The 22,264-nt window shown below is 42.2% G+C and overlaps 1 protein-coding gene across 6 annotated transcripts in view; it reads left to right on the forward strand.

Annotated features, from left to right (window-relative positions):
* Positions 1 to 22,264, forward strand: part of Herc2 (HECT and RLD domain containing E3 ubiquitin protein ligase 2) — a 184,367-nt gene continuing 162,103 nt past the window's right edge. For 4 of the 6 annotated variants that reach the window (XM_013507678.1, XM_005410402.2, XM_013507680.1 and 1 more), the window contains exons 1-3: positions 1 to 20; positions 385 to 486; positions 12,185 to 12,299. In XM_013507678.1, the coding sequence (XP_013363132.1) occupies positions 415 to 486; positions 12,185 to 12,299 (187 nt within the window). In that variant the 5' untranslated portion in view covers positions 1 to 20; positions 385 to 414. Of the gene's footprint in view, positions 21 to 211; positions 229 to 384; positions 487 to 12,184; positions 12,300 to 21,630; positions 21,650 to 22,264 lie in introns of those variants that run through there. The other 2 variants (XM_013507679.1, XM_013507682.1) reach the window with 2 other exon arrangements.

Consider the following 22,264-nt stretch of genomic DNA (forward strand, 5'->3'; position numbering starts at 1 on the left):
TCCTTCGAGCGGCGTTTGGGGTGGGTGTCTCTGCAGCCTGACTTTCGTTCCACTCGCCCCGCGGCCCTTGCGCTGACGCGCGCTCCCGCGGCGGGTGCGCGCTGACCGCGCTCGTCCTCGGTGGTCGGCGTGCGGGTGTGCGCGCGTCTACGGGTGGCGGGAGGGGCCGCGCCGCCCGTCCTCGGGTCTCGCCCTCGCGTTGCGGAGCCCTGCGACCCCCCGTGCTGGGTGCGCGCTTTCCCTTCTCCGCCGCTCGCGCCCCGTGCTCCCCTCGCCCGCCTGCCCGCCCCCGCCCCGTCCCTGTGCCGCGGTACACGTCGCGGGAGGCGCTTTGTGGGTGCTCGGGGAGCTTGGGGGTCTTACGCGGTGCGGTGTCGCCTGCAGGCCTGACAGCCGGGAGGAGCCCGCGGGAGGATGCCGTCCGAATCCTTCTGTCTGGGAGCCCAGGCGCGACTTGACTCCAAATGGCTGAAGACGGACATACAGGTGGGAGCTGTCGTGCTTCTCGCTTGGGGTGTAGCTGCCCCGCCCTTCAAGTTTCCAGGCGAGGCTTTGCGGGGGCTGCGTAGGGGCCTTGGATCTTGTCTGGTGGAGAAGCAGGTTTATTTCCTGTGTCCTGAAACGTTTATGGCAGTTCCTGTAGGTTGTGTGCGGCAGCGTTTTCATTGCCGTTCTCGTGGGTGCAAGAAACTTCAGACCTTGCCGTGTGGAATTTGTTCCCATTGTTATTACTGGGTACATCTCTGCCATTCTTAACCACGTCTTGGTCGCTGTTCCCTGTCCTAGGTGGTTTTTGAGGTGTTCGGTTACCCGTGTGGGGAATAGTGCAGTGAGATTAACTGCCTGCAGAAACTCACTTTAAGGGATCTGTGTCTGTGTTTTTGGAGAGACAAGAGTTAACTGTAATTCAGTCGAGCTGTTTGCTGTATATTTATGACAGGCCTATTAAAAGGAGTGCTCAGATGTTCACATTAGGGACATGAGCAAACAGAGCGTTGGCCTTAGGCTCTAATGTTTGATTTAGTGATACAATTGCAACCTTGCCTGGAAATCATCAAGTACATAATAACAGTAATGTTTCAGTAGGTGAGTCTTTACTCCTAAACTAGTTTTGTGAATGGTTTGGAAAAACATCTTTCAGAATTTGACTTTATCCCCAGCAAAAAGAAGTGTCTGAAATATTTTGTAGTATATGTGTTGTTTTCTCTTCCTCCAGGTTAATCATTATAAGTATCTGTTAGGTAATCTAACTGCTGTATTAGTGTTACATGCGTTATGGCTTTATCAGGAGTCATATGGTCTGTAAGCAGTAGCTGATTCTAGATATTTGAAGTGAAGCGTTACTACCTCTTCCTAGTTGTTTCTTTTAAACAGACATTGAGTGTCAGTAGCGATGAGAGCAAAGTTTTTACAACTATGTTGTGGAAGATGGGATTGTTTTTAGTGGTAATGGTATAGGTGAGACTGCACAGGACTGGGTCACGAGGTAGGGTAGTAGTTATGAGTCCAGTGTCTTACACAGCGTTTGGCCCTTCTTGGACATTTTGAACATTACCCACAAGTCCTCCAAATACCACCCAGAAATAAGTGTAGAGATTAGGTTTTGGACGGTACATCAGGAGAAATGTGCTACTGGTATTGTAGTTATTTAGTGCAGAAAAAGTGATTGTTGAGCTTTTGTTTTATATAATTTCTCCAGTATTGCTTATTAAATGTGAGGAATGGCAATTGTTTTATCCTAGGGAATCAGACATAGTTTCACTTTTCGAGGTTCTTCTAGCAGACGCACATTGTGGATGAAAAGCTTGTGCTGACACTATCTTGTTAGGGTTGGCTCTTCTACCTGGAGTTGGGGATCCTACTTGGGGCTTTTGTATTGGAAACAGAATTGACATCTGGTTAATGAATAATATGTGGGAAAGACATGTATGTGTAGAAAAATATTTCATAGGATTTAGCCACTCTGTTTTCTTTTTTGTACTGGGAATCGAACTCAGGGTCTCACAATTAATTGCCAGGCAGGCACTGTGCGGCACCGCTGAGCTACCTTCCTGGCCCCTAGCATCTCTATGTTCAACAAGGTATTTTTGTTTAAAATGCTCAAGATTCAAAGAAAGGAAAAGTTTTGGGAAAGTGAAAGTTTTCAATGTGTTTGTATTATAAAGAACACTGTTCCATAACTTCTTTTTTTTTTTTTTTTTGGTACTGGGGATCAAACTCAGGACCTTGTGCTTGTCAGGCAGGCGCTTGCACCACTGGGCTATCTCCCCAGCATTTTTTTTTTTTTTTTGGTACCGGGAATTGAACTAAGGACCTTGTGCTTGCCAGGCGGGCACCTGTGCTGCTGAGCTATATCTTCTGTGATAAGTTCTTGACTATAGATGTTAAGATGCACCAAACTAGCTCTATTTTTGGTTTGTTTGTTTGTTTTGAGACAAGGTCTTGCTTTGTAGCTCAGACTGGTCTTGAACTCGCTATATTGTTTAGGCTGCTGTGATCCTCCTACCTCAGCCTCCGAGTGCAGGCATTACAGGTGTGTACCACCACACCTGGCTTCCTTCACTATTCTCTTGTAAAGGCAGTAAAAGAGCTCAGAGTGCTAGCCACGTCACTATTTTTTGTAAAGTTCTACTTCACATGACTGGGGATTTTTCAGTGAACCAAAAAGGAACATAGGAACAATAAAAAAACAGTACATTATGGGCATGTTTTAATCACAGCTACTCGGGAGGTTTAGGCAGGAGGACTGTAAATTTGAGTTCAGTTTGGGAAACTTAGTGAATCTCAAAAATAAGAAGGATGGGATGTAGTTTAGTGCTTCGTAGGTTCAATTCCCGTTATGGAAAGGAAAAAAAAGCATGTGATTCCCTAAAGCTTTTTATTTTTTTTTAAACATTGGCATGTTTATTTGCCGTTTGTTTTTTTTTTTGTTTTTTTTTTTTGAGACAGGGTCTCACTATGCAGTGTAGGCTGGCCTTTAACTCACTGTGTATCCCCAGGTAACCTCAAACTCACAGTGATCCTCCTGCTTCAGCCTCTTGAGTGCTAGGATTATGCCACCATACCCAGCTTATTTGTCAATCTTGATGCAAGGTTGAGGGCATATATTTGAGTATGGGTCCAGAATGGAAATAATTATTCTGTTCTTTCTTGCATCAGCTACACTGTGAATTTCCTATAGTTTCTATTTTTGGGTCCTGTGAAGTAGCACATGAAATTAGATATGCATGAAGCAACTTTTAAAAAAACTTTATTTGAAATGATAATAGATTCAGAAGTTGTAAAGAAAGTAGAAAGGTCACTTTGTATCCTTAAGAAGACTTCCCAAGTGGTTACATGTTATGTAACTATGGTTACAGTGTCAAAACTAGTGAATTGTCATTGGTACAGTCTGTACATGGAGTTCTGTGCCATTCTGTCACGTGTCTGCTCAGGTAGCCACCACCACAATTGAATACAAAACTGTTTCATCGCCAGAATAATCTCCCTGGTGCTACCTCTCTGTAGTCACACCCATTCTCCATCTGCCACAGTCCCTAACCCCTGGCAACCACTGATCTGTTTTCCATCTGTATAATTTTGTTATTTCAAGATTATCATATGGTATGTGGCTTTTGAGAGTAGCTCTGTTCACTTGGCATAGTTTCAGTGAGTTCCATAAAAATTACTGAGTGTATCAGTAATTAAACTCAAGTCCACTTATTTTTCTAACATTCAGTTTAAAATGATTAAGCATAAAAGTGAACATTTAAGGAGGGCCTAGTAGAGCTGGGGATGTGGCTCAGTGGTAGAGTTCTTACCTTACATGCACAAGGCCCTGGGTTTTTTTTTTCCTTTTCTGTTTTTGGTACTGGAATTGAACTCAGGACTTTACACTTGCCAGGCAGGCACTTGTGCCGCTGAGCTATATTCCCAGCCCAAGGCCCTGGGTTTGATCCCTAGCACCGCCCCCCGCCCCCCCAAAAAAAAAATCTGTAAAAGGGCATGGAGGTGCATTCTGTAATTTCAGCATTCTGGGCGTCTGAGGCAGGAGAATTAAATGTTTAAACCTAGGCCTGGCAGTTTAGTTTAGTTAAGGTTTAAGACCTTATCTCAGGCCAGGGATATAGCTCAGCGGCATAAGCGCCTGCCTGCCAAGGGCAAGGTCCTGAGTTCAATCCCCAGTGCCAAAAAAAAAAAAAAAGACCCTATCCAAGTCTCAGAATAAAAAAATAAAAAAAGGACTGGGTGCAATATGCAGGTCCTAGGTTCAATTTCAAGTACAATAGAAAGCAAACTTTTTATTGAATGTAAATTTAAAATCTAGTCAATGTAAATATTGTTACTTTATTTTTTATTTATTTATTTATTTATTTTTAAAATTTTTTTGGGACTAGGAATTGAACTCAGGACCTTGTGCTTGCCAGGCAGGAGCTTGTGCTGCTGAGCTATATCCCCAATCCAGTATTGTTAGATTAAAAAGTGTAAGCATAAATGGAAGTTCATTCTTGGGGTTTTGACTGAGAATCTAGTTGACTGATGACACGTGAAAATAAAAATGTAGTAAACGTAAGTAACTTATTTGGTGATTGTAGGATTAGATTTTTAAGAAGTGCTCTTTAATGCCCAAATATAGCTTCCTGAATGGAAAAATTTTTGTTTACAAAATTCCATGATAAAATAGTTGGTTTTTTTTTTTTTTTTTTTGGTACAGAAAATTGAACTCAGCACTTACTAGGCAGGTGCTACCGTGCTGAGCTATACCCTAGCCCTTGTATTCTTGTATATGACATTTTTCAGGTTAATTCAAGGCTTTATCTAGCATCGCTAATTTGGATGTTCCTTTGCTGATATTAATGAATTCTTCAAATGGAAACTTGACTCTACTGTTTTAGTTTAAGGAAGAAATCCAAAAGATGGAATTTCTCACTGTGCTTTTCCAGTAGTAATTATATCTGTCCAACTGAAGCCCTTTTCAGTGTCAACCTTTGGTAGAGAATGGGATGGGAGTGATAAGAAAGCAATTATAGTTTTGTAAACTTCTATCTTATCTACAACTTTTTTTGATCTTTGTCTTTTTTGAGACAGGATTTTGCTATGCAGTTCAGACTGGCCTTGAATTCGCTATGTAGCCCAGCTGGCCTCAAACTCAAACCAGTTCTCCTGCCTCAGCCTCCTGAGTGCTGAGATTATAGGATTACACTACCACGCCCAATTCTCATTAGCTGTAAAGTTTAAATAGAATGCTAAAACTAAATTATGGTAAAATAATGATGTTTTTTCAATTTAGAATTATATAACTTTAATAGTTTTCAAGTGTCCCCTTATAGTAAAATAATAATTCTGAGTGCAGATAATCCTTCTGTATAATGTGCTTTTCCTTTACAGTTTCCGTGTTTGTGTTTTGAAGTTTTTAAAGTGAATATGCATGCATATCATATTCCCTGTTTTCATTTATTGAAGTGGTATTAGGTAGGTTTTTCTTTTTTGTATGTGAAATACTAATTGTAATTATCATTTCATGTTAGCATGATCAGGACTATTTGAGTATCGCAGGTATGTCCGGAATTTTTTTTTTAAGAGTAGGAAAATTTATTGGAGAAAAGGAATGGGGAATAGGAATGGAGAAAGGGAGAACAGGAATAGCTCCTGAGAGACAGGAGGGGTCCCAAATGAGTTGCCCGAATGTCAGGAATTACACATACATGCATACATACAGTCATTTTGTTTTGTTTTGTTTCGTTATTTGGTCTTTTTTGAGACAAGGTCTCGCTTTGCAGTTCAGGCTGGCCTTGAGCTCACTTTGTAGCCCAGGCCGCTCTCGAACTCCCAATGATCCTCCTGCCTCAGCCTCCCGAGTGCTGGGATTACAGGAATACAGCACCAAGCACAGCTAGTAGTGTAAAAAATAGTTTGGTTTTTTTTGTTTGTTTGTTTGTCTGTTTTTTCCGGTACTGGGGATTGAACTCACGACCTTGCGCTTGCCTGGCAGGCGCTGTGCCGCTGAGCTAAATCCCCAGACCCGTAAAAAAATAGTTTTGAAGACCATCATTTAGCAATTGATTTACACAAACAGCTCTTGAAAATGTGCCATGTCAGTGTGCTGAGTACCAGGGAGATCAAGATGAAAAATAGAGCCTGCTCCGAATGTGCCCACCATCGGTTGGGGAGATGGATGGACAGGGTAATGCGGTGCCCTTGAGGTGCGGAGAGCTGGCCAGCCGGGGAAGTGCTGTGACCCAGCGAGTGCTGCAGGGCTGTTTCTGCTTCTAGTCATACTTGCAATGGAAGCACAAGGCCGGGCTGCAGTTAAGTGAACGTGGCGGGCTCTGCACTTGAGAGGATGCTAACTCATGGGTTAGTGGAAGATAAGAATGGTGACACACCTGTATAGTAACCGGGGCATATGCAGAACTGGGGTGTCCAGAGGAAGGCGCTAGCTGTTCTTTTCTGCAGTTTAGTTTCTTTTGTGCTTTGTCATTTGTGCTGTAACTTTTTCAAGACTTAGTTCAAAATCTTTATCTAGCAGATACTTCCAAATTTTCAAATTAGAGTAGAATAGTTTATAATGACTTTTTGGGGGGTGTTTTTTTGAGATAGGGTCTCACTCTGTAATTCAGGCTGTCCTTGAACTCCCTATATATCCTAGGGTTGAACTCAGCAATCCTCCTGCCTCAGCCTCCTGAGTGCTGGGATTATAGGTGTGTGCCACCACATCTGGCTATAATGACTTCTTGTAATGACTTTCATGTTTGTCAGATAGTTTGCTCACTTTTATTCATTGTTTTGTATCTTCCATATATTTTTAGATTAAACTTTATAAATTTTGCTAGTCTTTTTAACTTTTAATTTTGTTACTTAAAAAAGACAAAATAGTTATAAAAGAAAGGAAGTGAGTCTACCATCAGAATTTTACAACAAAGTCTGCAGGAGAAAACTGAGTGACATTTAAGGCAACCAAGAGAAGAAGATGCGAGCCAAGGGTTTTGTGTTCCAGCAAAACTGACTTTTCAGGTGAAAAGAACACGTGTCAGTGAACAGTACCATAGGAAATACTGATTGTGTAAGTCCTTTTTGAATAGTTGAGTAGAGAAAGATCTTTAGACAACTGAGTGGCTGTCAGTCCACGTAGGACTGGTGGTGGTCATGAAAGCTACAGTTGTAGGTAAATCTTAGTGTGTTTAAGGGGTAGGAGAGCATAGGACATAATACTATAGCTGTGTGCTTAGACATTGTAGGCTGTGGCGTAGCTGTTCTTCAGTGTCTCATCTGTTAATCCCATCTATTAGAGTTTTCACTAGTATTTTTCATTTTTTCAGGCTCACTTGGGGCCTTGTTATATCCTATTTTACTGCTTGGTAGATTCATGTTTCTTCTCTGTGAGCATAGAAATTATATTAATAGGGATTTTAATGTTATGTGCAAATTCTATCACCTCTGTCACTTCTGGATTTATTTCTGATAGATTCTATAATTTCTATTAATCAATATCTCTGTCCATGGGACATGTTTGTGTGTGTGTTAATATTTGGTCAAGTGATGGAAATTATAATATTATGTTATCTTACGCTGGATTTATTATTTTTATTGTTATTATGGTGCTGGAGATTGAACCCAGGGCCTCTTGCATGCTAGGCAAGCTCTGTCACTGTGCTTTAACCCCATGCTTGTGTTTGGTTGTTTTTAAAGCATTAGCTTTGTTCTGGTATGCATGTAAACTACTTGGAATTAGTTTGATCTTTTCAAAGACTGATCTTGGGCTGAGGATATAGCTCAGTGGCACAGCACCTGCTTGGCAAGTGCAAGGGCCTGAGTTTGATTCACCAAAAAAAAAAGGCTTGATCTTAAGGTTTATTAGGGCTCATTCACACAGCCTTTACTCTTGGGCTAATTTATTCTCACTACTAATGCAGTACTCTTCTCTACCATAAGCTCAGTGTGAGGCCTGACTGTGTAGTTGAGTTGTTCTCTTGAGTTCACACCTCATTTCCGTCTTTGGGTCATTAGTTCCTAGGACGTCTCAGTAGTGTATGTACCTGCAGATATCCAGTCTCTGCTTTCCAAAAAAGGATTCCTTGTAGCCCATACAGCTTTTCCCTTTCCTCTTCCCTCCCTGCACAACCCGGGTGATAAAAGAATGGACTGTAGTAATCGTTCTTGTTTCTTTACGAACTGGGGTTCCTCCTTGACTTAGTCTTTAGAAGACTTTAAATGTTTCATTTTTGCCTTTCAGTCTCTCTTTTTTGAATTAGTAGCTCTTCTGAGTCCCAGTGTTTCTCTACCTAGACCACCTTCCAGAACACTGATGTGTGGAGACCAGTCAGTGCGAGGCAGGCGCAGAGTGCAGTGGGGGCGGAGGATTGTGCTCCCCCAGCCTCCAGGGGTGTTGGCGTCTCCTCCAGACCGTCATCTGCAACCCATTTGTCATGACTCCCAGATTTCAGTCAGTGGCCCTGAGTGTTCTGCTGAGATCTGGATGGATATTTGCTGTTTCTGGGTGGGCCAGACTGCTTTTTTATTTTTAATTTATGGGTACATTTTAGGTCTACATAATGATCACATTCATCATAGGGAAGTTGTACCTGTGCGTGATAATCAGTCTTGCACTTGAAGGCATATATCATGGATTCTCTTGAGTTCTGAAGGTAGCATGTAATTCCTGGAGCACGGCATGATGAGGCCAGGCCACTGTGTGCCTCTACTGTTCTTGACAATTTAGTGGAGAGTGGACTGAACCCTACTGGTAGCTTTTCCTTCCTTCCTTCCTTCCTTCCTTCCTTCCTTCCTTCCTTCCTTCCTTCTTCCCTTCTTCCCTCCCTCCCTCCTTCCTTCCTTGCTCTCTCACTCTCTTTCTCGCTCTCTCTTGCTTCTTTCTTTTTTTTTGAGACAGGGTCTCTCTCTCTCTCTAGTTTAGGCTGGTCTTGAACTCATTATGTGACCCAGGTTGGCTTTGAACTTGCAGCAATCCTGTCTCAGCCCCCTGAGTGCTGGGATTATAAGCGTGCATCACCACCTGCCAGTGGCCTCTCTTTGCTCTTGCCTGGACTGTTCCCACTCCATTCCTTCAAACTTCAGGGCCTCAGTGACTACAGTTCACTTTTTTAGGAAAAAGTCTCACTTTTTACCTCTCTAACCAGTTGGTACTTTTACCGAGAGTCATATGTTTTGGTTTCAAGCTTTCTTGTTAGCAATGTGAACAGGTAGAATAAGAGTGCTAAGAGGGGGAAAAAAAAAAAAAAGTGCTCAGAGAAAGCTGTTGCTTTGTGGAAACTGAGTTGGCTGAGAACTGGTTTTGTACTGCTGCATAACAAGTTACTAATCTTAAACCTAGCAGCTTGAAACAGCAAACATACTTTTAATAGTTTCCATGGCCAGGAGTCTGGCCATGGCTTAGCTCAGCCGGCTGTGGTAGTTGGTGTCCTCACCTGGGGCTCAGGATCCTTGCTGGCAGAGTTGGGTTCTTTTTTTTAGCTCTGCTTTTTTGTTTTTTTTGGTCTTTTTGAGACAGGGTCTCACTGTGCAGTTCAGGCTGGTCTTGAACTCACTTTGTAGCCCAAGATGGCCTCGAACTCACAATGATCCTTCTGCCTCAACCTCCTTGAGTTTTAGGATTATAGGCGTGCGCCACCACGCCCGGCTAGTTGGGTTCTTTGTGGTTGGAGGTCTGAAGTCCTGTGCTCTTACAGGCTGCTGCCTCCACCAGCATCCTAGCCACTTGCTTTTTTCTGGCCCCACGATAATCTTCCTTTTGATTAATGAGAAGCACCTGACTCAGAACCGTAATTATCTTTGTGCAGTCCTTTTGCCTTGTCGTAGGTCCAGCAACGTGTGGTCGTGGGTATGACAGTTCATTCTGTTTACAGGTCCCTTCCACACTTGGGGCGGGGGAGTTACTCTGGATGGGTGTGTGTATCCCAGAGGGCTAGACTGCTGGGCACCCTTCTAGCCTTTTACTGTTCTGTCCGCCATAAATAACTGAACAAAAGTGGCTGCTAAAGGTTTACTTGCACAGCCAGGCCCATTGGCTCTTTAATCCTGGCTATTGGCAAGGCTGAGGAAGGCAGATCGAGAGTTTGAGGCCAGCCTGAGCAACATAGGGTCACCTCAAAAAAGAAAAGAAATCCCGGAGATTTACTTGTACAGATTAGGGTTAGAGAATGAGCTTACATTAGAAGATGTCTGGAACTGAGATTGGGCATGAAATGCCCTTCAATTCTTGCTTCATTAAAAATATTAAAAACTTTTTTCTTTTTTTTTGGTATCGGGAATCGAACTCAGGACGTTGTGCTTGCCGGGCAGGCGCTTGTTGGGCAGGGGCTTGTGCCACTGAGCTTCATGCCCGGCCCTTAAAAATTTTTTTGTTAGTACATGTTTGCAATACATCATGATTGCGCTCATTGCTTGTGCCCTTTTAAAGATGGGATAGTGGTTGCTTCACCACATTGTGCTGCCAGAGTGATGATGGGGAAGGAGCTAGCAGGCTTGTACCCTAAGAAAAGGCCCTAGCTTTCCACTGGATGAGTAAACAGATGTGTCTTTTTTCACTTGAGATTTTGTGTTACAGAAGATGGCTTCGCTTGCTCCTGGAGTTTTCAGAATGGATCCCTTCTCTTTTTTTTTTTGTTGTTGTTGTTGTTGAGACAGGATCTCACTATGTAGTCTAGGCTGGCCTTGAACCTACTGTGTAGCCCAGGCTGGCCTTGAACTTGTGGTCCTCCTCCTGCCTCAGCCTTCCCAGTGCTGGGGTTACAGGTGTGTGCCACCACTCCCGGCTCCTCTGGGTACTCTAACACTCCCTTTTCCTGCTCCACTGATCGCTAGCTCTGAGAGGCCTTTCTTCACTCACACGTGCTAACAGGCCAGGGCTGTTTTGCTTTTTCTTTGTCATGAACTCATGCAGTATAACTTACTTTTGTCCATCACATTTGTTACAGATTTTGGTGCTCAGAACTGTTGTAAATTTGACCAGGATGTGCAGAAGGGAAGGGGACCATGAGATGGAGGGAGAGGGAAGGGCAAAGGTGGAGAAGGGGACATAAAAGAATTAAATGTGTTATGTATTCGTGCACCAACTCCCCATGAGGGACGTAATCATGTGCTGCAAACATGCACTGATACAAAATTAGGACATAAGTTTGGTCAAGAGTCCCATTAGCCATTTTTTTTTAAATAAAGAAAACAAGATATTCTAGGCTCAGCTTGTCTGCTCTGGGTTTTGAATCAGCCCTTTTTCCCGCGGGAGCCCTGGTTTGTTTCATTTGGAAATGGTGCTTAGAGACCAGTATCTAGGTGCTGAGTATACTCCTTGCTGCTAGAGTGCAGTTGATTGTACATCCTTTACAAAGACAGAACAAGCAAATGTATTAAAAAGTAAAGTTCATAGGATTTCCAGTCTAAATTGTTTTTAAAAAATCTCTTTGGTTTTTATCTCTTCTACGCTTGAAAGCTTAGCTTCTTGTAGCATTTAGAGTTAACATACATGTATTTTATGTTAATGGTACTTTACCATAGAACATTCATGAGATATATTTAAAATTATAACATCATTATTAGTGTAATAAACCAATGAAGAAAGTTTAGTATTTTTTCCTTTAGAATATATTCCACTATTGCTTAATTTGCTTGTTGCTGTTTTAGGCTTTGCTTTTTTTTGTGAAGTAACTTTAATATTTGAAGATGGAAACATGTTTTAGAAGTAAATAAGTGCAGTCCTGTAATCCTAGCACTGGGGAGGCTGAGGCAGGAGGATTGATGGTAATTTGAGGCCAGCCTCGTGAGTTCAAGGCCAGCCTAACTACATAGTGAGGCCCTGTTTCAAAAAAAAGTAAAGCTATCTAAGATACACTCAACAGTGCTGCTTTCATTGGTTTCCTACTGCCTTCCTCTGTCCCCTCCATGTCCCCCCATAGGTAGTTATTGTTACCCATTTTTAGTTTATGTTTTCAGAGCTTGTGCATGTGTGTCTCTTTTTTCTAATCTCTTACACAAAAAATAGTATAGTATAACAAATACACTATTCTCTACCTCATATTTATTGAATGATTTTCAATATTTATTTTTGAATAAATTGTTAAATTTTAAATCATTGATTTATTGCTGAATAAGTGAATAAAATGAGTAGATGAGGACTCCCCCCATATCTTTTTTTAAGAATTGCCATATAAATGTGAGCACTTTGTAAATTTGTCTTGTTTATTATTGCCAGCTTGCATTCACGAGAGATGGGCTCTGTGGTCTGTGGAACGAAATGGTAAAAGATGGAGAAATTATATATACTGGGTCAGAATTAAGCCAGAATGGAGAATTTCCTCCTAGAAAAGGTAAGCACCTTTAACTAGTGTTTCCTGTTTTTAAAAGATCACTAGTAATTGCATTTTTAAAAAGTTGTGTAATCTGCTGTAGGAGAAGGAGCATTTGACTATACATAACTTTTTTGAAGTCTTTTTACTTTGGTGATTGTTGTGTAAAATCCTAGTTAATGTTTCAGGCTGCCTGAATTTCATTGTTTATGTGAACTGAGGGCATCTTTGCAGAACTCCGTCCCTGCACTTCTGTTGGTCTCTTCTGGTATTTACTTTGCAGCCTATAGGAAGTTGTTAATATTTCCTTGTTTAGGTTTTAAAATAGATCTTACCTTGACTAGCTATAAATATCGATTATTGTAAGATTTAGTGGAAATTTTTCTTGAAAGTTCCTCTACAACTCTCACTTGAGAGTGCATAAAAGACTTTGGAAGCCTTTGGCTTGCAAGGAAATATCAATGAACAGTCCTGTCCGGGCCTCTTATGAAGTCTCAGCAACACACTATATCATTCAGTTGTTCTTGACTTGGGCTGCAGATCAAATTCACCATTGAAAATGTCGAATGAAACAGATGACTGTGCTCATTCCAAGCTTGTTGAATTTGAAACCCTCAGTTGACACTCACTGCTAAGTTTGTTGGTCCCAGTGCTTGAAAGTTATTAAGATGGATAAAGCTGCTAAAAAGTCTTTTTTTTTCTTTGTGGAATGAATTGGAGTAGTGTCCCCTTGAAACTACATGGCTAAAAGCATTAGTATATCTTTTCAGTTTTAACATTTAACAAAGTTAGCTGTTCGTTTTGATGTTCATGTGAAAGTGTCCACATACACACAGGGTGATGAAAGATACTTGGAGTGAGTGTTGGCACATTCTTCCTTAGGTCCTGCCACCAGTATATGTAGAAGGTTGGACAGCTTTCTGCGCTCACCCATTGAGGTGTTTCACCTGGCTTCCTTAGACAGTTCATGCATATTGTTAATTTGAGTTTGATGTTAGTTTTTCTGTCTTCCACACAAAATTTATGCATAATGAAATGTGCACATATATCTGTATATACACAAATATACACATATATGTATATGTATATGCTGTTTTTGGGAGACAAGGCCTTCTAGGCTCAAGAATCCTACTCTTCCTCCTGAGTAGCTGGGTCTGTAGATGTGTGCCACCACATGCTCAAACAGAATGCATATATTTTAGTTAATATTCTGTAAGTTTTGACAAAGGTAACCTTTGTAACTTAAACCTTTATCAGCACTACTCTTGCCCAAAAAGTCCCTCAGCCTCTTCCTAGTCCTTTGCTAGACCTGCTGTCCAGAGGCAACCGCTGGTACGCTTTTTCTCTACTATTGATAATTTTTTGTTTGTTTTTGAGACAGAGTCTCACTCTCTAGTTCAGGCTGGCTTTACACTCACAGTGATCCTCCTGCCGCAGCCTCCTGAGTACTAGGATTATAGGCGTGTGCCACCTTGGCTGGCTTCCTAGACCATTTTTTTGTCTGTTTTTTTGTTCTTTTGTTTTTCTTCCAGTTCCGGCAGTCGAACTCACGACTTTGTGCTTGCCAGGCAGGCTGTTTGCCGCTGAGCTATTTAGCTCAGCCCCAGCCCCTTCCTAGACCTTTCTAAATTCACAGTCACTTTGAGACAGGGTCTTGGTAAGTTGTGCGGGGTATGCTGTAACTTTCGGTTCTCCCTCCTTAGCCTCCTCAGAGAGTGCTGGGTTTATAGGTGTGTACCACCATGCCTGGCCCTGTCTTTTACTTTTTCAAATTAATGTTTTGTATTAACATCTTATTCTGAATTGTTGGTATTTATGCTTCTGAGGAGAAATACAGGAAAGAATAGGTCTTAAAAGAAAGCTGAAGGTAGCGCTTATTGGTAGACTGCTTGCCTGGTGGCATTGGACCTTGAGTTTCATCTCCAGTGGTATGCGAGGCATGGAGGGATCAGGCAGTTAGGAAGTAACTGAGATGTACTGAACTTATTTCTCATTATTGTCTGAAGTTGGTCTTTTATGAGCAATTTAAGTATCATGAACTATTTCATTTATAGTAAATCTTTTCAGTCTATGTAGATAATACAAATATTAGTAAACACTTCGCTGTCTGATTTATCTTTTCTTGAAAATACTTTGTCATTATTTCTTCTAATACCATGGACTGTGGACTCTGTCATTAAATTTGCTCAAATAACAAGGGGTAGAGCTATAGTGAAACCAGGCCTGTTGAAAAAATTTTGTTGCTCTGTTAGTCTGCAAATTGACAATATGATTGCCTTTCTTACAGTTCTATGACTTACTTTCACTATTTTCCTAACTTCATATTGTATTTAATTGTGGTGATTGGTTGTGTGTTTGTGTGTGTGTAGGTGTAGTCAATACTCAATTATGTGTTTCAGCTTTAAAAGCACAGAGCAAATTTTGGATATTTTGGGAACATTAATGACCTCATATCTTGTTCTGATTGACAATTTTCCCGCTAATTTTACAGTTTTTCTTTCAATGTTGTGAAAAAAATTAAATATGACCTAAAAACCTCACGATTATTATGGTAAAAATAAACATTCCGTATATGAGTGTGTAACAGGATAGCGGAACCCTTGTGACATTACACGTAACAGGTTGGAGGAGTTCTAGGGGAGCAGTGTGCGTTCTGGGGTTTGTGTCGTCTTCAGGAGGTGAGCATGGACCTGGCCTTGAAGGACAGTGTGAGGTGTGAGGTGTTGGGATGAGGTGGGTACCAGGCCTGCAGTGGAGGATGCATGGAGCAGAGGTGGGGCAGGGAGGAGCTTGGGCCAGACCAGAGCCATGTGTGTTCCTGAGAGTGCCCACTTGCACTGTACTTGCATCCTGGGAGAGGTAGGTGCTAATGCAGGGGTGCACATTCCTGGTGATATTGCACATTGAAATTTAAAAGCTACTACCCTGGAGGGGAAGTGAATGTGAGTAAAAGTGGCCAGTATCCTAGCATGGGGAGCTCCAAGAATTAAATCCTGAGTCCCAAGGGGCTTCAAACATCAGGGCACATCAAGATCCCATGGAAGGCTTGATCACCATAGTGACTGGCTTCTCTCAGAGATTTGTACAGGAGGTTTGGGGTGAGACCTGGAATTTGCCTTTGTGACATGGGACAGGTCACATTGCTGATGCTTCCTTTCAGAGTGTCATTTCAGTTACATAGCCCCGGTGTACGGCATTGAGAGAGGCCAAAAAGAAAAGGAAATGAGCTCTGTTAGTTTTAACACATTTTTTTGCAGGAATAGTGAATTTTCATGTTTTGGCATAAACAGATATTTCTGCTTAACACTAACATCACTTCATGGACTCACTAGAAAATAGAACATTGAAAACAAACGATGAGCTGGGTATGGTGCCTGGCCTGAACCACAAAGCTAGACCATGTCTCAAAAAAAACCAAACAAACCAAGAAACCAACGATGTTCCCAAACAACCACCAGTAGACCTCCCTTGTAAGTTTATTGTCTTCAGTAATCGTTACTGTTTTGGATCTTGAGAGCTTTTTGGAAACCGTACCCTGCTTCTGTTAGTGTGCTCTGGGATCAGCTTGAAGAAGTGGTGTTAGCTTCTACTGGAACTTCTGCCCTCCTTCGTGAGTCCTTTCCCTAAAGGATGGGAATTCCTCTGAGCCCCTGAGGTTTTTCCTGTTCATTCTTCAGCTTATACCAGAGGCCGTAGAGTAAGTGTTGGAAGGATGCAGATGCTGAGGCTGAAGGCTGTGGCTCAGTGATCACAGTTCCAGAACAGACACGAGTGGAGGCCCTCCTGTTGGAAGTCATGCTAGTGAGCCCCCACCACGGGGGTTCGAGTAGCACGGCAGTGTGGCCTCCAGGGTAACCATCCCCATCTGGGGAGCCACTGCGTGTTTAAGAAGCGTTATACCTGTACAGAGTTCATTTGGGAAAGGTTAACTTCTTTTTTGTCCTCCTGCTTGTGAGTGTGGAGTTACGAATTTCATGGTGTGGGAGTCTGTGTTGTGTAAGACTAGTCTGATCCTGGGAAGTTGTATCAGAAAGTTGCCTGTGGAGGCTGCCCAGCAAGAGCGCAGGCAGTGCCGTGGCTTCTTTAGTTCTGGTTGGCTGCAGTCACAGAGAGGAAGCTACATCTGGAAGTAAAAGGGGTTATACTTTTTTCTTTTTTTTGGGTTATACATTTTTTTAATTGGTGAGCTCTGTTTTAACACATTTTTTTGCAGGAATAGTGAATTTTCATGTTCTGGCATAAACAGATATTTTTATTTAACACTAACATCACTGTCTTGATAGAAGTGTCCATTACTTTGTATACATACTTGTATTTCTCTGCTACCATTCTTTTTTATTAATCTCAGCCATCTGTATTATTATTATTATTTTTTGTACCAGAAATTGAACTCAGGACCTTGTATTTGCCAGGCAGGCACTTATGCCCCTGAGCTATATCCCTGGCCCTTAGCCATCTATATTAATTACAACTTCTATTCCAAGTACATAACTTCCAACTCAGTGTTTTTCTCCAACACCAAATCTGTGCTGTTTTTCCACACTAGTTTTGCAGGGCTGTCCAGCAGTTCCATCCAGTTCTTCTTTTTTTTTTTTAAATAAAGGAAAACAATTTATTTGAATGTGGGGAAAGGGGGAGGGAGGAACACAGACATGATGGGCAGCTACTCTGCACAAATAGGGAGTATTCGAAAGTGAGCACTTCCTCAGTCCAGTTCTGACACCAATTCCCAAAGTTAGCACAGCTCCATAGGCTGAGGGCTTGGTGCCATAAAGGCTGCCCCCACTTCGTATGCCAGCTACAAGTGGTCTTCCAGCTTGCACTCCTGCCTGACCTATTGCAAGTTTGGGGTTCTCTGGACGCTCTTCTCAGGTTCAGTAGTGCCTAGAATGACTCAGAATTCAGGAAGCCACATGTATTGGTTTATTTTAAAGGCCACAGATCAGGAACAAACAAATGCAAGGGATGGATCAGGCGAGTTGTGGGGTGGGGGAGGTTGCAGAGCTCCTGTGTCCCGGCTGGTGCTCACCCTCCCAACACTCCCTTGTGTTCATCAGTTTTTATAATGCAGTCTCCAGTCCTCTGCTTCTCCTTGGAGGTGGGGAGGTGGGGCGGAACGTTTCTACCCTCTCGTGACTTGTTTACTTTTTCTCTTGGTCAGTCCTCAGACTGCAAACATTATGAAGGATGTTTGAACTCTGTGTGGGGAACCCAGGGCAAAGACTAAATATACATTTATGTTTATTACAGATTTAACAAAAAGGGAAGTAGATATTGAGCATTTTGACATTGCTCTTGAGTCTGTATTAGAACAGCTCATTTTTCATGTCAATGAGCAAGAACTTGCTTATAAAATGATGCAAAGATGTCTCCATCACAGATCACCTGCCGCCATGGTAACAAAAAGGTGTGTGTGTGTGTGTGTATTTATTAATCTGGTGACCCATGATTTTGGATTTTGTGTTCTTGTAGGATTTGTTCAAACGGTCCACAGATTAGCTACCAACTCAGTTTAATACTGGGCTAGTGTCTCTAGACTAAATGATGGTCTTGAAAATTTCTTTTAATCTTATATATTACAGAACAACATGATTTCTGGAGATACTAAAAAAGTTTGTTAGAATTTTATAATTCAAGTAGAGTGGATTCATAGTATTATAATACTCACAATCATAAACACTGCATGGAAATCATGTCAGTTTGTCTGATGAGTAAAACTACTATAGGAAATTAGAAAATTCAGATTAGCTAGGCTCTGTAGACATACGGCGTACAAAATGCATATGCTTGTGTTATATGGCAAATTGTTGTTACTCCAGGGAACAGATACAGAACTCTGTTTAACCAGAATTATTAAATCATTCTGTCTCTGCAAGAATTCATTTGGATTGTGTTCCTTTGGATTCTGTATGGAAAAAGTGCTTCTGAGGTGGTGCTGGTGGTACTGGTGGTTGTGCTGCTGCTGCTGCTGCTGCTGCTTCCTCTCCATGTCCCGCTTGCTCTTTAGTTTCTGAGTGATGCCTCCACCCCTGCCAATATTGAACACACCAGAAATTTATTTTTTTCCTTGGGGATTCTTGATTCCGTTTTGCTAGATTGTAGAAGTCATTATTAGTCTTTTTCAGCCGGTCAGTCAGAGTAGGACTGTCACCAAGTTTGATGTGCTTCTGCTGCTAAGACTTCGTAATTAATAGTCCTTCCAGAGGTAGGAGGCTCTGACACATACAGGGGAGAGTATTTCTGGCAGTATTTGCAGTCAAGAATCTCCTTACTATATATTCTGCTCAGTGACTCAGAGTTATTTTTACTTATTCCAAGTTTCACCTCAGTCTCACCCACCCCCAGCAAATGTGGTGAGCATTTTGGTGCCTAGCCTTGCAGTTGGGTGTGAGTGATGAGACGTGCAAATCCCAGGGTGCACGTAGGTGGCTGTCTGTACTGTCTCAGGTGCAGCGCAGGGTAAGGTGGTAAGCAGAGGTTTTCAGCGAGCCTCAGGTACCTCAGTAGTATACATGCTGCCTTTTATCATCATGAGAAAGCGCATGAATCTGACATGCGGGTACCAGAATTTGTTAACCCCAATTTATATATGCTAAACTTGGCACAAGGTTCATGTTGAAATTAATGAAAGACACAGCATTTTATGTTACTGAGGTAATTAAAATGTGTTGCATGTGTGGCACACACAAAATGTGTGTGACATGCATGCCTGGCTCTATGTCTGTGCTGCTCACAGGCCTGTGGTTATTGTGGTTGGTGTTTAATGGCAGCAGAAGACATCTGTGTCTTGTCTGTCTCTGAACTCCCTAACCCTGTATCACCTATGCTGAGCTTGGTGCCTGGCACCTGGAAGTTTTTAGAGCCTAGGCTGAGTGATGGCCTCACTCTCACTGTAAATCGGCCTGTAAAGGCACATGCCTGCCAGAGAGACTGCAATTCCTTTTTTTATTAGAGGACTTACAGCAGGAGTGATTCCAAATCGTCTGTATCAGCCCCTCTTTCTAAAATGAGAAGGGATCTTGCTATGTTATCCAGGCTTACATGAACTCCTGGGCCCAAGTGATCCACCTGCTTCATCACTGTTGGCTACAGGTACACATACCACATCTCGCTCACATACTTGTTTTTATTTTTTATTTAAAATTTTTTTTTTTGTACTGGGAATCAAACTGAGGACCTTTCGCTTGCCAGGCAGGCTCTTGTGCCACTGAGCTGTATCCCTGGCCCTCACATACTTACTTTTCATTCAACATTATTAGACCTTTAAAAAATTGCAGCTTATTATTATTATTACTTATATTGCTTCTTGGGTTGTAACATTACATTTATAGTTCTTTTTAGTACAGAGTAAATTCCTTCTCAGTCCTGTTCTCTAGACATCAGTTTTTCTTCCTCCTTCCTCAGAGGTGTTACTACTAGTGTTAGTATCTTTCCAGAGACAGTGGGTAGGCATGTGTGCACATACATGAAACAAAATCTGTCTTCAGTAAAAATAAAGCCTTGTAGGGCTTGGGCACACTGAAGTTAGGAGAATTAATAGGAAAAGTGTAACAATGCAGTGTTTAGGGTCTAACCCTCAGTTTTCTGGCTTGATGTTATTTTGTCCTCTTTGAAATCAGTAAGTATACTCTGTTTTTCCTTCGGCACTTACCCTTCCTCTTAGGCCCCCGTGGACAGAGTGATTTGAGCAGAAACTGCTTTGAGCAGTCTGTATAGACTGCCCTGCTGTAAGTGGACAAAAATGTCAGTTCATCCAGTCTTAGCTCTGCCCTCAGACTGGAACCTGGCCCCTGCTCCTGCTCACAGCTGATTGCAGGGTGTTGCCTGGAGCCTTAGGGCAGCCTGCCTCCTCGCTTCCTTTCTCCCTGGAGTTTGTTGTTGCTGAGGATTGAGCCGTGCTCAGAACCTACTCTACCAAGTGCACACCCTCAGCTTTCTCCCACGTTTCTTAATCTGCCGTGTATTTGGGAGGTGGTGTTCTGTTTCCCTGTCTGGAAGGCTGAGCCTGTAGATGTGAAGAGCAGAGCAGGCCCTGAAGGGAACATGTGTGGTGTCTTTGATGTGGTGCTGCTGATTACTCCAGTTGTTGTTTTCGTGACCTTCAGGGATCTCATCCTGCTGCTGCTGCTGTAAAGTGCTCTAATTTATGCTCCTGAGACGAGTCGAGATGTGTTTAATGTTGTTTCCTGTCTGCTTCCTGGTGACTGCTGATGATTTTCATCCTGAAGAAGAAATTATATGGTCTGTGTTTCAGTGCACTGTTGAATTTTGTTTTCTTTTCTTATTTGTAAAATTTATAGCATGGTGTAGAACAAGGTAGCAAATGTTCTATAAAGTGCCTGGTAGTAAATATAGTTGGTCCCTGTATCTGTGTTCTACATTTATGGGTTCAACCAACTGTGGATCAAAAATGTTTGAAAAAAACCTGATGTCTGTAATGAACATGTGGAGATCAGGATAACAGTGATTTACATAGGATTTATATGGTATTATGTGTTATGAGGTATATTGGTATAGTTTAGAGTATACAGGAACATGTGTGTTGGTTATGTAAAATACTGTGTGTGTTAGTTTTCTTGTTGCTGGGACAAAATACCTAACACTCGAAGTGAAAGGAAAGAAGATTTATTTTGGCTCAGTTTGTAGAGGTTTCAGCCCATAATCAGGTGGCTCCAAGGCAGGGTGGATGGGAGAGGGGCATCACAGAGGAGAAACAGTTCATGGCAGGCAGAAGACAATAAAAGCAAGCAAAAGACAAGTGACAAGCCTCTTTCTTGTTACTCAGACCCTTAATCCTAGTGCCCTTGATCCTAGCATTGCACTGTGACTCAGTCCCGGCGTTGCACACTCTAGATCCAGCCACCTCTAAAAAGCCCCACCTGTGACTGCATGAGGCTTTGGGGAGACATCTAGACACAGTCCTAACACTGCCATTTTTTTCCTAAGGGACTCTGGTGTCTGCATCTTGGATTTTCACCAAGGCACATGTGTTCAAGGCCTTGTCCCCAGCTGCAGCTGATCTTAGGAGACAGTGGCACGTTTAGGAGGTAGGGTCTATGTAAGGAAGTTAGGTCACTGGGGGAGTGCTGTTGACGGGAATATTGGGAACCTGCCTTTCCTTTTTCTCTCTGCTTTCTGGCTGCCACAAGGTGAAAACAGGTGCCTGCCTCATGCTCCTGCTGTAATGTTCTGTGGTGCCATGGACCCAGAACAAGAGAGACAAGTGGTCATGAACTGAAACCTCTGAAACTGTAACCATAATAAACCTTTTTCTCTCTTTAAGTTGATTATCTCAGGTTTTTTTTCACAGTGGTAGAAAGCTGACTAGTGCAGAATCCTTCTGAGGGGGATCCTGGAACCAGCCCCTATGGGTATGTAAGAATGAGTGTGCATTAAGGTTTGTGTATCATATTATCTCTGTCATAGTTATGGGACTCTGCAGTAACTATGGGCCCCTGCAGCTGTGCATAAAATGCTAAATGATTGGTGTGGCAGTGTGCCAATGAAGTGATTTATGGACCAGAAGGTGAAGTTCATTTAACATGTACATGCCACAGAATACTACTTTTGGGGATTATTTTTTGTTTAAAAATGTAAAAATTGTTACTTGCTTGCTGGCCATCCAGAGTATGTGCTAGATCTGGCCACATGGCCAGAGTGAGTAAACCTCATGTGTAGTGTAAAATTTCGTACTTAGAGTTAACACCTGGGTTCTTACCTGAGCTCTGTGTTCCTGGCTAGGACGTACTTTGTGAGCATATTTTTTACTTTGGTAAATTGGAGATGACAAAGTCTGCCTCCTCACAAGGTTATTTGTAAAGACTTAAGAGGATAATGTACAGTTGTTGGGCTGGATGCTTTACATAGTACATGTTAGCTTATTTTAATTTTTATTAGCTGCCGGGCGTGGTGGTGCATGCCTGTAACCCCAGCGCTCAAGAGGCTGAGGCAGGAGGATTGTTGCAAGTTCGAGTCCAGCCTGGACT

This window comes from Chinchilla lanigera, unplaced genomic scaffold, assembly GCF_000276665.1.
Source record: "Chinchilla lanigera isolate Chin_1 unplaced genomic scaffold, ChiLan1.0 scaffold00132, whole genome shotgun sequence".
Classification (NCBI taxonomy): domain Eukaryota; kingdom Metazoa; phylum Chordata; class Mammalia; order Rodentia; family Chinchillidae; genus Chinchilla; species Chinchilla lanigera.